The 18,323-nt window shown below is 48.3% G+C and overlaps 1 protein-coding gene across 1 annotated transcript; it reads left to right on the forward strand.

Moving 5' to 3' along the window:
- The first annotated feature begins 2,231 nt into the window (after positions 1–2,231).
- On the forward strand, positions 2,232–13,622 carry LOC119444815 (glucosylceramide transporter ABCA12). Its single transcript, XM_037709156.2, has 5 exons — positions 2,232–2,415; positions 3,264–3,437; positions 4,349–4,571; positions 8,184–8,287; positions 13,397–13,622. Exons 1-5 carry the CDS (start codon positions 2,267–2,269, stop codon positions 13,620–13,622), a joined length of 876 nt encoding a protein of 291 aa, XP_037565084.1. The 5' UTR covers positions 2,232–2,266.
- The last annotated feature ends 4,701 nt before the right edge of the window (positions 13,623–18,323 follow it).

Below are 18,323 nucleotides of genomic sequence, written 5' to 3' on the forward strand. Positions count from 1 at the left end.
TATAGGCTGACATTATATATATATATATATATATATATATATATATATATATAATATATTTCGGCCGGGAACCGGCCTTCACCAGGGAATGACAGGTCCCGGACTGGCCGCAACGGACCCCGCTTGAAATGCAGGAATTAAAACTTTTTTTTTCGTACGTGCGTCCCAAATCTACAAGTGCCTTTACATATACAGGGTGTTTCAGCGAACACTTTCAAAATTGTTTAAAGTTTGCCTGTGGCAGATAGCACAATTCTGGTTAATGAGCTGGTCTACTCGAAGAGGCGGACATTATACCTGCACAAGAAATTGAAATGCATAATCGACCAATTAACAGAAATGTACTAATTAAGTTTTGAACTAATTACCTGATGGCCCATATTGCAATTTACAAATTGTAGCTATGGTGTTCGCAAGGCGGATACACTTGGAACGAATTCTCGGGATGATACCAGTTTAGAGATATGAAGTACCGACCTTTGCGGAGAAATGCATTGGCGCGCCAGTTACTTTCGTGCTTCAATGCATATATATATATATATATATATATATATATATATATATATATATTGGCATGCCAATGCATTTTTCCGCCTTGCGAAGTCCACGGCTACAATTTGTAAATTGCAATATGGGTCATCAGGTAATTAGTTTAAAACCCAATTAGTGAATTTTTGTTAATTAGTCGATTATGGATTTCAATTTCTTGTGCAAGTAATGTCCGCCTCCTCGAGTAGACCAGCTGACGAACTAGAATTGTGCTATCGGCTACAGGGAACCTTTAAGAATTTTTGAAAGTGTTCGCTGAAACAACCGGTATATAAAAGCTTCACAGCTACCTTAATTCTCCACAAGAAAAGTGGAAAAATACCGACTAACACAGGGGTCGGCCAAGGAGACACAATATCTCCAATGACATTCACTACGTGCTTAGAAGTAGTATTCAAACTGTTAGACTGGGAAGGCTTAGGAGTGAGGATTAACGGTGAGTATCTCAGCAACTTGAGGTTTACAGATGATGATGATGATAATTTATTGGCATCTCCTTTGAAACGGGGCGGCGACAAATAGTCACTTAGCCTGCTTGATTTAATCAGGTATACTATACATGTTCTTTATCTAGCATTGTTGTATACCTCTCATTATTCTTTTTCTTTTTCAAAAATTTACCTTGTCCGCTACCTATGATTTTAAGAGATCAGGTCGTATCCATCTTTTCGCTGCTTTTTTTTTCCACCAGTACAGTAATCGTCTCTTGCTTATCTCTGCGGCTGATCTGTTGATGTTTCCTTCCACTTTAAACCCAAGTGCTTCTGGGAGTTGCACGTTACCTACGGTACTCGCTGGGTGGATCCCGTCGCATTTAATTAGGATGTGCTGAGTGGTCTCTGGATCTTTACTGCAGCATACACATGTCTCATCTAGTTCCGAATATTTGCTCCGGTATGTTTTAGTCCTTAGGCAACCGGCTCGAGCCTCAAATAGCAAGGCATTGCCCTTTGTGTTATGGCACAGATTTTCCCTTCTAATTTCTTTCTTCTCATTCTTGTAAATCTCCATTGTCCTTTTTTGTTTCCATTCTTTGTATCCAATTCACGGTCTCTATTTCTCTCACTTTCTTTCTGATGACTCCTGGTTGTCTATTTACAGTTTCGATTATCCTGTACTTGGTTGCCAGCTTCGAACTAACAAGGGAAAACAAGTTTCTCGACAAATAATGAAATGAATCGAAGCGCAGTTTTCACACAGGAGGTAATAAAGAGATACAATGAACACTACAAAGGCGAAAAAAAATGGGGCCTAGTTAGGTTGGGGAACATGCAAAGTAATCCCGTTGTCCCAAATTCCTAGGTATGAACGTGTCGGAGGACGACATTTTTTTTTTTTTTTTGCAGAACACCTTTTGTCGTGTAGTGATGCTCTCAGCCCCCTGGGTGAGCCCGAAAATGATAAAAATATTTAGTCTGGTACTTCCTGTTACGCGTCATGTACGACAGGCCGTCTTGTGAGGCAAAGTATAAGACGAAACATACTTCAATTCAAGCAGTTCTGCGCAAAGTATTTCGCAGTCCTGTGTTTAGAGAGCCCACTAAGGAAACAAGGTTAGCATAAACACGTGCTGTACTTACACGGGATTTGTTTGCTCTTTTCGAATAGCGAACCACTATCAGCCATATAACCATGAGGGCACGACGCCCCGTTACATGTTCTCCCCACTGATTCGCAGTACCAGCGGCAGATTGGCTACTGTCCAAAGAATAACCCGATGGTAACGAGACTCACAAGCCACGAGATGCTGCAGCTGATTGCTCGGCTGCGTGGTCTGCCCAGCACCGCGATCGAAGAAGAAGTGTCCTTCATCGAGGGAAAAGTGGGACTCCGGAACGTACGCGACGAAAGGGTCGACAAACTCAGGTTCACTCCTTTCAGCAATTGATTCTGACCAATTGCACAGTGGTCAAAATTAATTTCGAGCCTCGCCTTTCTCATTAACAAAATAAGTCGTTGCCATAAAACTCCATGTATTAACTAATAGTCCCCATACCCTACCTCCATAAGCAAATAGGCATGAACAGTCACGATGTATGGGATTACCGAATGATCTGTTACTATGAACTATATGGGTGCTAACGACTAAGGTAAGACTCAAGAGAAAGGCGAAATCGAGCTTGGTGGCAGCATCCACCAGACCACCACTGCGGCGAGCATTCGAGTACCGAAAGAACGAGCCCATGGTTATTATATGCCAAGGTCATCAAACGTTGCAGTTATTTCGAGATGGTGCATTTCTTGCTTGCAACAATAGTACTGCGAAGTTTTCTGATGTTGGAGGCAGAAGGTGGACTTCTCGTCTGGCTGTTGGAAACGGATGAAATTGTGATCCACCCGAAATCACCATGAGGCTACAAAGGACACCCATACAGAAACGCGTTGATTCCTAGTTCGATCCCCGGACTAGAACAAAATTTTCTTCAAATATGTAAATTCTTTCTTAGAACCTCTCACGGGTTTCCTTTGAAACTACTGTCGGCTGAATGACATTTTTTTTGTTCATTGTTTCATCAACCGGTCCCCACTTCTCGGACCTCCGCGGAACTGGTTTGCCAATTGTCTGTATGTTTAGTACTTCTAGATTTTCTTGTTTTACAAAAGAGCAACATGAGTCTTGTATCCAGCACCTATGTTCGTGCAAGTGTAATTTTGCGGTAAACGAAGTTATACTGTGAGAAATACCTTGTGAAGTCAAATACGGTCATTCGCAGGCCATGCGACAAGCGCAAGCTGTCCGTGGGGCTCGCTTTGGTGGGGAGCCCCAAGTTGGTCATCCTCAACGAGTGCACGCGCGAAATAGACCCGATGTCGCGGGGACGCCTCTTCCGCTGCATCGAGAAGATGCACAGCTGCGCTCAAACGAGCATGGTCTTCGCCTCACACTGGTATGCATGGCAGCTCCTTACGCCCCCGACCAGCGTTGTTCCTACTCTAACCCAACCTAGCCTAACCTATAGGACAGCGTGTTTCAGTTAACTTGAAGCCAAGCTTTAAAATACCCGTGTTCGCGCTACGAGAATGCACCGTTATTCATCATTGCGAAAAGACGCACCTAGTCTTAGTTAAAACACCGGTTCCTGCAAATGCGCAAGATGTGTACGACACGCGAGCTGAGCAAGCGCGCCAGCAGCAGCGAGCGAAGGCTCGTGCGGTCTATCGCTTCAACGGAAACTGAGTGGCGAAAGCACAGCACACAAATGCAGGAGCCGTGTTGCAGATCGCTTTCAAGATACGGTGCGCGCGACAGCCCGCCGCCGCGCAAAGTACAAGTACGCAGTTGTTCGCAGAGCAGAAGCCGCACCCCATCTCTCCCGCGCTGCCTTCCCGCTTTACACCTTTCGCCTGCGAGATTCCAGTTCCCCTTGCGCCCAGTCGCAAGATACGCATTTGGTGCCTCAACGCAACTTCGCCCTCCCTCCCTCCCATCCCCCCACGCCTTTCGCGGAACCGAAGACGTCGCGTTTGCTCTACGCCGTTCGTTCGCTCCCAGTGAAAGCGCGCGTCCCTCGTGTGCTTTCACGCGCGCATACAGCAGACAGCGCGCGGCGACGATTTTATAGCTCTTGGACTTTATACGGAACCTCACGGCGACGGCGACGCCGACGGCAGAAATCCCCTTGGAGTGTACGTGAACCCGCTTAATTGCTCTCGCAATAAAAACAGTGTACGTGAACGGGACCAGGGTCTTCCTTGTCCTGTTCGTACGCTCAGTTTTCACTTATTGACCGAGTACACTGCTCCCTTATAAAATGGAGTCAGCAGGAGCACCTGTTGACCGACGGCGCGCCGTGTGCAGCCTCCGCGAGTGTGACTCGTTCTGCGACCGGGTTGCTGTACTGGAGAGCGGCGAGTTCCAGGTGATCGGCGAGACGAGCCTGCTGAAGGAGGGCTGCAAGCAGCGCTTCACCGTCACCGTGCGCCTTACGAAGGACAAGGTGCAGGAGGGAGACTACATTAAGACCGTCAACCGCGTCATGAAGGAGCAGTTCCCCTCTTCGCTCATCTCTGACATCCGGATGGTGCGTGAACACGGTGACCCGTTGACGCTGGCGGCGCGCTCCACCAAAACACTAATAGAGTGTTTTAGTATAACGTAATACTATAGCGTAGATGTATACCGCAGTACGCCAAATAAAGGAAGCAGATGAAAAAAGGAGATAGCTCTCAGACATCCGGATGGTGCGTGAAGACGTAGAGTGCGCGCACCTTGTCGCTATTGGCACACACGCCGTTGAAACATAGGTACATTTAGCATAGCTGCAGCGCTAGCGTAGGCGTGTACCAGAATACGCTTTACAAAGGGGTCAGGTGCGGAAGGAAGAGCAGTCTATAGAACATCCGGGCGCAGCCTGGACACATTGTCTACGCGCATGCACTTTGGTGTGAACGGCGCGCTCCAATGAAACGCTATCAGAGTTTCAGCATAGCGTTAACGTAGTGTCGCAGATGGATACACCTGGGGCGCGATTGGAAATCTTTGTTCGAAACACGTTCGGATCCAATCCAATCCACCCGACGTGCCTTGCGAAGCCGGTCTCGGAACGAGCGGATGACCGCTCGACCTTCACGTCTCTCGTCGCGTTCTGCTCCTATAGCAGACGACGTGCTCGTAATCAAAATGATTGGCAGGAACGGGTCGTCATTTCGACGTCACCAGAAACGACGAGCTCGAGTTCACCTCTTGCTGATTGGGTGCTCTCTCCCTGCCGTTGTCACAAATTTTGCATACTGCCACTTTGTGACGTTGCAGCAACTGAGCAGAACGCGAAACGAACAAAGATCTCCGATTGCGCCCCTGAGTGCGTGAAGACGTACAACAGATGTAGTCGTTCTGGAGGGGACATGTTGTAACGCGATATTGAACATAATCGCTCAGAGTTATCATTGTAATTATCTGCTGTGACATAATCTTCACGAATATTTAAAAATAATTTTTTTACGAACAGAAGTGCCATGCCACTCAAAAAGGCTAAGAATTTGGCCAGTCGGCACATGATGAACTAATCCAAAAAGGCTAAGTGAAAGACTTGCACTCTAGAGACATGAATCACACGACGCTTATAAACAGTTATAACAACAAAACCTAATTATTCAGGTTATTGCGTTTCATGTCGCAAATTTAGACATGATTTTCTAAATCTAACTCTACGACGAGCGTGTGCTTCGAATTTTAGGCTTGTTGATGTGTTCTTCATAATCTTAAATATATTGTCAGATAATCTTCTCCTAACAAAAGTGAATGACGTTTTAGGCTAGTTCAAGGCGCGTTCAAGTGATTTTGACTATAACCGCAAGCGGGTTGGGTGATGCGTTGTTCGGGAACGCATTGTAGTTCCATCGCAACAGCCGAGACGGGCAGAGTAGTGGAACGGGACGTAAGATATGTCCCTGCTCGTGGCGTCAGGCCTATCCTGCCTGGCAGTGCGCGTTGTCAAACTTGCACAGGGATTATCAGGGATTGTCAGAATCAGTAATCTGTACGCCTTCTGATGGGCATTTTGCCAACAGACTGGCCAGACGCACAGACCAGACGCCACTCTCATTTATCACCCCATCATCACCGCCGCCCACTGCTGGAGCTTCGACATTAACGTGACGTCTTTCTGAACGACAACGGATGCGCCTTTATTATTTTTTTTTCAATGCTGGCTATGTGATTCGTTAAGATGTCGTCAGCAGGCAGAGACGCTACAGTTTGAGAATCTTCGTGCTGCTGCGTGTAAGGACAAAGATGTTCAACAATACAAAAAGATATAAATTATAGCAAACGGACATTTTCAAGGCCTGAGATATTCAATTATACCAGCACCCGGTAATATACGCAAATTTTAGACCGCAGGTACAGGTCTAAGGCGCTGTCTTGAATCTGGATGAAGTGCTCACTGAAAGGCGTTAAAGAAAAAAAATATGCTCTACGCTTCATAATATTCATAATACCGATAGAGCTCTATTAAGTGTCGCTTCATTGCAACGTCTCTCAAAAGTAGAGACTTCACGGTATTTTCATTCAGTTGAAACTACACAATTTTTTTATCCACTAACTATTCTTGGGAATAATCTAAATACGGGCAAATGAAATGATCGCGTTATATAGTCTAAAATATCTGCTTCCCCTGGCGCAAATGTTGACCACTCATCAAGTTAAAAACCCACTACCTTGTCTAATTTAGCTAAAATAGCAAGATTGTTTTCACAACAGCCATCACGCAGGCGGAGTGATATGGTTTTTCAGTTTTGAGGAGCTTTTAAAAATAACTTGTGACAGATAGCATAATTCTTTTCCTTGAGCTTGATTATTTCAATGAGGCGCATTACTAGCACAAGAAATCAAAATACATATTAAACTAATATAAGAAAATCACTAAATTAATCTTCTTAATTAATTGTCTTACGGCACATATTGAAAATTACGAATTGTAGCCTGTGAGCTTGCAAGACGTATCCACTCGAACTGAATCTCCAGGATTGCACCATTTTCGAGAAATTATTTCACAATGTGGGGAACGAAATACATCAGCGTTCGAGATACTTTTATGCGTCAATCCTTAAAAGAGCGTTTTGTTAAAAAAAAAAAAAAAACGTGAGTGGAACAACAGTGCATTTTTACGGCGATTTTGATGGCGCATATCTTCAAACTGGTATCATTCTGCAAGTTCATTCCAAGTGGATACTCCTTGCTAATTCACTGCCTACAATTCTGCAACTGCAATATGTGCGGTAAAGTGATCAATGAAAATAATTAGTGATTTCTTAATTAGTTGCATATGTGTTTAAACTTCTCGTGAAAGTAATGTCCGCCTCTATGTATAATCCAGCTCAAGGTCTAGAATTACGTTATCTGCAACAGGCGATTTTTTTTTAATTCCAGAAAACTGAAAAATGACCACACGTATACGCCCAACAATTGCCGATAGCGTTTGTTTGTGGAACTGTTCACAAATTCCTCTTCGGAACTCGCCCGAGAGACATGGCTCCATCGTACTGGATAAGTGCACTGTTTTTTACAACGACATTCAACGTCGTTCACCTATCCAAAACCACTGTATCCACTGTAACCAGTGTACAACAACCACTGGGTCCGTATCGCAGCCTATACATGCATGGCTAGTTACTCTAAGCCTTTAAGACGCCAATGAATTCTGTTGACTGAAAACTTACTTTCACCGCATTTCTTGCATATTCAGAATCGTAAAAAGCGCACAGCTGCTGAATTTTCAATTCTTTGATGAGTTTTGTCAAGTTTACAGAGCATGGAGTCCATGCGAAAACTCCCTATAGGAACATTACATATGAGAACGCCCACTATTTCAAGCAGGCTTGAAAAGCACCCATCCAGGCACTTGAAAATTATGCCTGATGCAACACACTGTGCAAAAGAATGAAGGGAGTACGCCCACTAAACACAACGACATACTAGTACCGAGCAAGTACGCACAACCTTACCACTCGTTTTACTGCACCATTTCGAGCCCGTTATTCGCACTTGCAACACGATTCCAATCACAACAGTTTCAAGATGTATGCGACACATTCTAAGTACCATTATTGTCATCAATGCTATTGCTGTTGACGCACTTTTTTGGCGTACACAGTTGTGTGCGGAGCGTCTTAAAGGGCTAAGTTACGCGCAGGACATGCTGCAGTACACCGTCAAGGACACGGCCATCCCGTGGAGCGACGTGTTCGTGCGCATGGAGAAGATCAACGATGAGCTGCAACTTAGGAGGACTACGTGGTGTGCGAGGCATCGCTCGCCGACGTCTTCCTCGGCTTCTCGCACGAGCGCAAGGTGGTGGACTTCAGCGGCGCCGACATGCGCATCTACTCGGACTCCGAACCCATCGAGGTGTTCTCCGACGTTCCCCCGACGCCGACGCTGCTCCGCCAGTGAAACCCTCGCGTCTTCCAGCCTCGCCGGGACGTCTTTAGCGTGCACACCCGGTGCCACACACCGTAGCGACATAGAAGTCTAAATGTTAATATCGCAAACCTGTATAGGCCAGCGTTTGTAAAGACGCTGGTCGTCGCGTAAAAAAATATATGTTTTACAATCAGTTCAACGTTTTTCATATAGGAATAGTGGACTGCGAATGAGCAACAGGTGTCCCGTAATCAGCGAATGCGAGCAAGTGCGAAAATTCCATCATCAGTGCGAAAAGCCGTCGTTCGAAAGCTGTAGGTACCGTCGCACTATCAAGGGCAGTGCTTGTCGGGGACTACTGAATGGGCCCACTTGTCGTTCGCACACCAGCCGATTTCTGCTGGAGAGACAGCACTTTATTAGAAACCTTCTTTATTTAAAGCGAGTCCGTGGGCTTAGTTGGGGTTGTGAGCGCCTGCACCATGAAATAAATGAAATGCACATTTTTCTAAAGAACACATTTTATGAGCGATACGTTTTTGACCCTGTGAAGCACTGTATATATGTTAGAATAAGCATACATTGTCAATTTCGTCTCGGTGGTCTGATCGCGCTGAGCAAATGTGTGCGCACTCTGGCAACTTCCCTATATAAACATTCAGAGCCCTTCCCCTGTCGAGAAAATGGCGTAAGCGAAGCTTGTGGCAAGACGACACCGTCGCAGGCGTTCGTTCCGCTACGTTTGCCCTGAACTCAGGGTCGGCGGCTCTTCGCTGACGTTTCGCCTGGGCTTGGGAAGCCCTCACGCTAGAATCGGACGACAAGCTTCGCTTACTCCCATTTTCTCGACAGGGGAAGGGCTGGTGATTTTGTCTCTTTGGGTCCCATGTATGCCAAGGGTAGTTCAAGGGCGCGACAGGTCCCCGAGCCCACAGGGGTATGTGACTTTGAGCTTCGGCTCTCTCTTCACTATCACCAGGATCGGCCCACATGACAGGGGTATGTGCCATTGAGCTTGGACCCTTTCTGCACTATCGCCAGGATAGGCCAACTTTTCAGCGTGACACCACCACCGCCGACACTCGTGAGCCTATAAAGATTCGCTTAAAAAGTTCCCTGTCCGCTCTGAATAAAGTTAGTTTCGATCGCCAATCTCTTCTGTACAGTTATTTTCTGCGCGTTGTGTCACCCCTATTACATTTCAACATGGCCAGTGGACCAATCATCACCACACCGAACCTGACTACATGGTATCGGCAACGTTAAGTTTGCCCTAAAGGGCATGTTGTGCGCAGGGCTGCCTGACATGGTGCAGAGCGGGTAACATCCAATCCTTCCTAGTAGCTTTAACTGCCTCGAGGATAGGTCCAGAGACGACCTTGGTTCGTGCGACGCTGTTTTAAATTTCCGACTGCTTACGGTATTTTATATTCCTTGGATTCTTCCCTAATTGATTCAGTTGCTTTCCTGGAATTGCTAATCATCTTCCAATTCAATCTGAGTCTTGGCCAATCCACCATATTAAGTAGGAGCCATTACCAGAAGGCAAAGAAGCATACAAGCTACGGCCATTCCGTGTACTGTTGCGTGGCGCTCCGAGCGTTCATTTTGGAGAGACAGTTAACGGCAGCGCGGGTCTTTCTCGGCAGACTCGATGGTATGCATTTGTGTCACATTCGGCCCAATCTCACTTTCACCAAGGAGAACTTAAAAATAAAATTAGGCAGATTAGTACTCCAATGTACTACACGTCCTGTGTTCTCGAAGACTTGGCACACATTTTTTACGCGCGAACGTTTTACAACACTAGGAAATGACTTGAAGAGCTCGCTAAACCTCTGACGTGGCTTGAAGAAAAAAACAGCGCGAGAGAGAGGAGGACGAAACGAATACAGGTCGAACAGACAAGCGCTAAATCTGTCATGACGCACGCCTTGAACTGAGGCATGTGTCCTCGGACCTCGAGGCAGTGCTGCTGCTTCTTTGCACGCAACATAGACCCGTGAGCCTATGTAAGACCAACGCCTCCTCTGGTAAGACTGACTACCTCATTACACACTATCTTATTTTATTTTGTTATCGGTTTCTTTCGTAGCTACGTGTACACAGTTTTCCTCGCTTATTATATTACTATACCCGGATCATGGCATATCGCCTAGAGAAGGTTTGTGCCATTGTACAAGAAATAATCATCATCGTCATCATCGTGAAGAACTCCAATTCCTCCCCCCCCCCCCCCTCGTTGGTACGTACCATAAGTTAAATAGGTTGAAGGAACAAGAACGTCTAAGCAGTTTAAGAAAATTAATCTTCTTCTTCTGATTACTAAATTGCACAGTAACTGTAGTTTCAGAAACCATATCTAAAAGTTCAGGTGCCCAATTCTTGGCCAATCCCCCGGAGTGGGTACGAGCCATGTGTTGAGGATATCATCATCATCATCATCATCATCATCATCATCATCATCATCATCATCATCATCATCATCATCATCATCATCATCATCATCATCATCAGCGCAATTACGATGAGATTCGACGACCTTCCAGTGGAGGTAACCTTGAACGTATTCGGCTATCTTCCGAAAAGCTGGCTTCAGAAAATAGAGGCTTCCGTCTCTGAGCGATGGGAGAAGTCAGCCATCGACCTTTGCCACTGGACCGATGTGCGTAAAACCTGTGGAAAACGGAGAGCGCGAGGCATACACGCGCTGTTTTAGACAGACCCACGCTGACACGCAAGCTCGACGTCTGTGATGACATCTTTATTCAAGTAATTGCTTCTTGCTCAGCGCACTTCAAACTGATGAAAGAGCTGCTGATTTCTTGCTGCGCGCTGTCGCACCAACACATGCCGGCCATTCTTTAAAACTGCGAGTCTCTTGGCACCGTCTTCTTGCGCGGTGAGGGCATGCTGCTGTCTAATGACATCCGCGCTCTCGAGACGTTAAAATTTCTCTGTGATGTCCATGCATCCGCCGACTAGGACGCCCCAGAGCGCCAGTGACCAAGCGCTGCTGCCATCACCTGGTGACATGCCTATTTATACAGGTGTCGTCATGATTAAACGGGGATTGTACGAGGGGTTCTTCGACTGTTCACTTGTCCTTACTTCTATGTCGTCGGCCAACGACATGCGGCGCGATCCCCCTTGTTCTACTACGGCGCCTCCGCCGCCGCCTGGGCCGCCGTCGACGACATAACAATTGGCGACGAAGTGAAAAGACTTCTACTGCTGGGGGCACTATTTGCGAACCTCACCACTGCTGCGATACTACTACTTCGGATTCTGCTTCTGCAATGGACGCCAGGGACTTTGCTGCTACTGTGACGCATCCCTGTTCTACTTGTACTATACTGATGCTGCGACGCGTCCAAGTTGCTGCCCACGCTGTTTATGAAGAACCCCTGCTATATACTTCTGCGGCGACTTACATTACGGACTTCAGACGCTACTACGGAAAAGCGTCCCTACTTCCTGCGACCACTTCTTCGGACTTAAAACGGCTCAGACGCTACCCGGGCGCTAGCCCTACTTTGAACGCTGCTGCTGCGACGCGTCCACTACGTCCACGAACCCCAAGGGCTGACCAGCACCTCCATACGATGCCACAACATCACCGAAGCCTAATAAACAACCATTGCGCTCGCTCTTGCCTACGGGTACAAACAGAGACGATCGTTCACAGTTCTGACGGACTCCCAAGCGGCTTGCCGCAACTACCTACAAGGGCGCATTAGCCAGACTACCCTCAGTATCATCCTGAGCGTGACAGACACTGGCGAGCATCTCAGTACATACACACACCATTAAGCATCGGATCATATGGACCCCGGGTCACATGAGGCTGGAGGGAAACCAGGCGGCGGATAGGGTAGCTCGAGGGTACACGAGCCGAGCACCCTCCAACTCCGCCCCTGAGGAACCCGTTCCCGTCCCGTGCGACTACTCGGCCATTCTAAACCACTATAGAGGACTTAGGAGAACCTATTCCCCACCACGCCGAACACTAAAAAGTGTCGCAGTTTCACCCGAAAGGTGAAGCATCAATTGCGATAGTAACTTAGTAGAGAATACGCAGTAGTAGTTTTATCAGCTGTATAAACTTGGACATGCAGCAGCACCAGCAACGCGCAGAACTGGTGTCGACGCCGTCGCCGTTTTGCCCGCGTTCGCACCGAACGCGCGCGGCGTTGGCGACTGTTGCCAGGGCCTCTGGAGGTGGCTCGGAGGTTTTCGACTTGATGAGAACGGGAAACTTGTCAAGCAGCGTCGGAAGTCTTTACCACCTTTTCGCCTCGCAACGTTTTTATATAAATACGCATTTAGTGCCGCATCTAAACGTCGCCTCTCCTCCCTCCCTACCGTCCCCCCACGGCCTTTCGCGCGACGGAATAAGTCGCGTTTGCTCTCTCTCTCTCTCTCTCTCTCTCTCTCTCTATATATATATATATATATATATATATATATATATATATATATATGGGGATTGTAAAGGAGGAAAGAGACGCTTAATTCTGCAGCCCTTCAGGGAGCACGGCACAGAACGGGCGTTTGTTCTTCGCCGACTGAGACGCCCCAGAGCGGCAGTGACGAAGTGCTGCTGGCGTCACCTGATAGAATGGTGTCACCATGATTGAACGGGGATTGTACGAGGGGTTTTTCTACTGTTCACTTGACCTTACTTTCATGTCTTCGGCCAAGGGTCTGCGGCGCGATCCCCCTTGTTCTACGACGCTGCCTCCGCCGCCGCCCGGGTCGCCGTCGATGGCATAACAGTGTCATAGTGATTTCGACTTCAAAAGAGGTGCGAATCGAGGACGACCTTCTCCAGCAGGTATGCGCCAGCTGCTTCCTGCTTGAGCGTCTTGAATTCAACTCGAAATACATTCGCCATACAGGCACACGGGAGTGCCTCAGATCCCTGAAGCATCTGACACGTCTCTCGTTAACTCGGATCTCGACAAACGAATTGGTGCACAGGTCTAAGGCATGCCCGACAATACAGACGCTTAAGATCAACAGCGTTCAGAACGGCAACAATGTGACAGTGGCTCAGGCTCTTGAGGCTTTCCACAAAATTAAGCTCCGGATCCTGTCAGTCACGGCGACTGCGGCACCCGATGGTCTTGTCTCACGGAGTGGTCTGACTCCAGGTTCAGGACGTCTCGAGAGCTGGAACGCCTCGACGGGCAACAACTCCAGCTGAATGAGCAGCAGATCGGCCACCTCGTGCAGAGTGACGAGTCGAAGCGGAGAGAAGCTTTGGTGTATGGCAAGTGCTGCCGCCGGGTACCTACCGGTAAAATAGGTACAAGCGCGCTCCCGGCCTGGTGCTCGGCCATTATGGGACCTGAACGCTTGGAAAGGGGTGTTTGACCTCAACCCGAAGGTGCCCCCACCTCAATAGGTGCTTGGGGCGCCACATGGGAAATGACCGCCATGGGAGCGGCCCAGACACCACTTTTTTCCGTGCTCACGTTGGTTTCGACGGGAATTCAGGGCGCAGGCTCCTTTCCCAAGCGTATCACCCCAATTCAGGGCGCAGGCTCCTTTCCCAAGCGTATCACCCCTGAAGGAAGCCGAACGCCAGGCCGGGGTACGCTTGTACCCTTTTGAACCAGTGGGTTCCCGGCGGCGGTGGGAATCGAACCCACAGCCTCCCGCAGCCGAGGCGGGCGTTCTACCACTAGGCCACGGCTGCGGTACTCGTCATCATCAGTGACAGAACGCTCACCCAGAATACCCTAAACATATGCTGCATGACTGCAAGGAACTAGAAAGTATAGCAGTTTACGGTGTCTCCAGCGACGACATGCTGCTCAAGATGCTCTACACGCTTCCAAAGCTTTTTCGCATTGAGATTAACTTTTCCGGAGAGGCAACAGATGATATGAGCCAGTTGCACATGTTGGTAGATATTCGGGACAAGTCTGGCAGAGGCCACACTCGGCTCGAGCTCAGTACGCATTTCACATACCATGCGGCGGACGAGATGACACGTGCTGTGTAGAATCTTAAGGAGTTCTTGGTTCTGAACACGTGTTTCTCGGAGAATCAAGTCCGAGATTTAACAGATCAATATTGCTGGACGGATGACGGGAAAAGCTTGTGGGTGCCCCGGGGATTGAGAAGGCTGCACACAGTCCAAACTTTGCTTCCGGTCATAAGAAAAGCAGAAGTACCTTGTGGTGAACGTGTACTAAATATGAAGACTCCTGGACATTCAAAAGAAGGCTCTGTACATTACTGGCTGAGCACAAAATAACTGTAAAACCATTTGCTCTTGAGGTGGCTGTACATTTTTAAAGGAAGTAATGTTACCTCACGGTTTCTGGGAAAATGTTCTTTTGGTGTATGGCAACACTAAAGCCACTGGGTATTTGAAAATCTTGGATGCAAAATAAAATGCTATATTATTGCGATAGCAATTATATGGACACTCAAAAGCAGATTTCTGCCGTCGCCGTCGCCGTCGCCGTGAGGTTCCGTATGACGTCAATGGAGATGAAATAGTCGCCGCGCGCCGCCGAACGCTGTATGTGCGAGTGAAAGGGTGCGAGGGGCGCGCGCTTTCACGGGGAGTGAACGCACGGCGGAGAACAAACGCGCATTCTGCGATGTGCTCCCTTAAGGGCTACAGAAGTAGGCGTCTCTTTCCTCCTTTACAATCACCATATATGTAGAGCAAACGCGCCTTCTTCCGACGCGCCTGCGAGCACACAGTTGTGGCGTCGCGTGGGAGCCACGGCTGCGCATTCAATCGAGTTATGGGCCAGAATAGTGTAACGATTCCATTCTACTGCTATTTCTTTTCACGCTTCGTCAGTTTACCGAGTGGCACCCTGCCTACGTTGGGCGATTGGGCGATAATAAGAAAGGGATCCTTATACTATACCGGCCATTACTTTTAAAATTTGGACAACGGCCGCTCCCATAGATTCGCATACCTGTTATAGAGTTGCTGTTCTTTCAACTACGGGACATTCAGCATCCTGAAAACGCTCCATCACGAGGCTGCAGTTTCGCGGTTTCTTTCTCGTTTTGTCTCGTGTTTTGTTTTGTGTCACTTCTCTCTCCTCTTTGTTTTGTCCACGTGACTGCTGGATGAGTACATCTGGCCGTCACATAAATACTCCCAGCTTTCCCACCTCGCTTCTAGACGTCTCCGATATTTGAACCTGCATCCCTCGCTGCAACCTGTGCAGTGTCCTACTCAGCTACAACCAGTGAGGGCCGCGGTAGCATGAAGAGTATGAGAGGCACTTCTCTCAGCAACCTGAAACCCTCGACGCTACTTAACGAGCTGCAGAGACGGTAGGGTGTACTGCGCAAAAGGCGACCTTAACAATGCCAAATATGACGCGAACTCAGGACTGGGCAAGCAAGCTGATGGTGTTCTTCACAGACGAGACTTTCGCGTGACCTACACTAGAAGGTTATTGTTCGGGTAACTTAGTTATGGCAACTCGGTTCGCCGCTGTGCCCCAAGTGTTAGCGATATACTTGACGATACTGAGCACATGCTTTGTCATTGTTGGTGCTGTACCACTGCGTGGTTAGCGGACTCGAAATACGCGGAAAGATACACAATATTAATTTTCTGCGTCACTGCAACAGCAATGGGAACGAAATACAAGCGAAAAAAAACCCTGCTGTTTTAATTACGCCAGTAAGTACTTAGTGAAACTCGATCATAGACATTCTCATGTTATTTTGTCTCTTAATTCCTCTGCGTCTTCGTATTTTGCTGTTTACCCGCTTCCTAATATAGGAGCCCTTTTCGGCAACAGAAATGTATCATTCTTTGTCATGTACCTGGCTTCCTAATATAGGAGTCCTTTTCGGCAACGGAAATGTATCATTCTTTGTCATGTACCTGGCTTCCTAATATAGGAGTCCTTTTCGGCAACAGAAATGTATCATTCTTTGTCATGTACCTGGCATCACATTTGTTGATGCAGCCCAATATTCCCATGGCACACGATTTGTGGCCGTCGCCACACGCGATGGAGTCCTACGCCACGCCTCCAGCATCACTACCCCCACTGCCGAAACGCCTGAAGAAGTGGCCATCGCCCTGGCCACTCTAGATCCCACCTGTCACACCATCGTGTGTGGCTCTCGCTCAGCCGTCACTAACTTCAGCAAAGGCCGTATTTCTCCTCAAGCTCTTCGTATCCTCCGCCAGGCACCACACTCTAAAGACAGCATGATCTCCCTGACATGGATCCCGGCCCATGCGGGCCCTGTCCACCCACACCTCCCCAACCTCAACGAGGTCACCCACTCCATTGCGCGAGGCCTAGTCAACCGCGCCGGAGACACTGGAGACGAGTTGGACACCAGGGACAATCTGACTACTTATAACGATCTCGTTAAGGCATTTTACCTTAGTCGCCGAACCTTCCCCTCACCTCACCCCAAGTTCAGCCGGGCGCAGGCTACCACCCTGCGTCTGCTACAAACAAATACGTACCCTTCACCCGCCCGCCTCCACATTATATTCCCTGAAGTTTACAGTACCCCCAACTGCCGGTGCTGTGGCACTCACCCGGCTACGCTTCCGCATATGCTGTGGGAGTGCCCAGCACAGTACACACAAATTAACACCACGATCCTGTCATCGAAGTTGCGTGAGGCTCTGCGGAGCTCCGCCCTCGACGACCAAACCTGGGCGACCCAGCACGCCCGTGAGGTGGCGGCGAGGCAAGCTCTCGACGTCCCCTCGTGGGATCGAGGCTAAGGCCCGGCCATCATAAAGTGCTGGTTCCACAATAAAAGTTTATTCCTCCTCCTCCTTGTCTGTTTTTAGTCCCCTCTGCGTGTCATCCTAATCACCCATTACGAAGTACTAATCATGGCATGTAGTCTTTCAGATATCTTCAACTTCCATTAAGCTCTCTCCGAGGACCAGCTCGGCTGGTAGACTGGGCGACGACGGCAGCAAGATCCACCGTGGTCCTGGACCGAGTACACCGCCCACCGCGCGAGATTTCTGAGTTTTAATAAAAGTTGATGATGATGATAATAATGATGATCTTAACCTGTTTCGCACATACCCACTCACGGTTTATTCCTGCTTCTCTACTCAATAATTCACCGTCATTTTTTTTTCTTTTTTGCGGTAACCACCCGATTCATGGCAAGAGCCACCTATACACATCACGTGCCTTCAGGCAGCATCAGCAATCGCGCGCTGACCCAGAAGCAGAAGTGACGGCCGCGCCCTTCTGCCTCGAGCCCTTCGGAACAGCTAGTGACCAGCGAAGCAGCAAACCGCCACTCCCTCGGCTACGCTTTCAAGGAGTGCTCAGGCCTGGCGCCGCACGTCTCTCTTTCACTGCTCACGGCCTCGGCGCACGGCGGCCATGACGACGACGGGCGTCAACCCGACGTCGATGCCACCGAGCAGCGAGCGGTACATTCCAGGTGAGCGACTTCGCGTTTGGTACTGTCCCACACTGATTAGTCGCGATAAACTTCTATTGCAAGGTGCTACTGTCAATAATGGCTGGACTGCTTACTTTCTTGGATGTGCTTGCTATTCTCGTATTGCTGTAGCAATACAGAGAGCCCAGGAGTACTTTATCGTCGTCGCCGTGCTGTTCCATATAAAGTTTTAGTGCGTGGAGAAATGAGCCGCTCGTGTGCCGCGAGGACACGCCACAAACAACGGCACCGAGTGTTATGATATAAAATACCGCTTGTGAAACGATGTCTCACGCCGACAGAGAGCTATAAGTACTATGTTTTAATGCGTCAGTACCAGGAGTGTATACGTAGAACAAGGCGTATGTGTGAGAAATGCGAGAATCCGGTCACGCGGCAGAGGTACAGACGGGATCAAAGAGTTTGCGTGAAGAGCGTGTCTATGCGTTTATATATATATATATATATATATATATAT

This window comes from Dermacentor silvarum, chromosome 3 (genome assembly GCF_013339745.2).
Source record: "Dermacentor silvarum isolate Dsil-2018 chromosome 3, BIME_Dsil_1.4, whole genome shotgun sequence".
Lineage (NCBI taxonomy): Eukaryota > Metazoa > Arthropoda > Arachnida > Ixodida > Ixodidae > Dermacentor > Dermacentor silvarum.

Excerpts from the sequence above, each read along its gene's own strand:
- LOC119444815 (XM_037709156.2), top strand. The coding sequence starts at position 2,267 with ATGGTAACGAGACTCACAAGCCACGAGATGCTGCAGCTGATTGCTCGG. Across the intron at positions 3,438-4,348 it reads ATGGTCTTCGCCTCACACTG|CCTCCGCGAGTGTGACTCGT; the intron begins GTATGCATGGCA and ends CGCCGTGTGCAG. Across the intron at positions 8,288-13,396 it reads CAACTTAGGAGGACTACGTG|GTCTAAGGCATGCCCGACAA; the intron begins GTGTGCGAGGCA and ends ATTGGTGCACAG.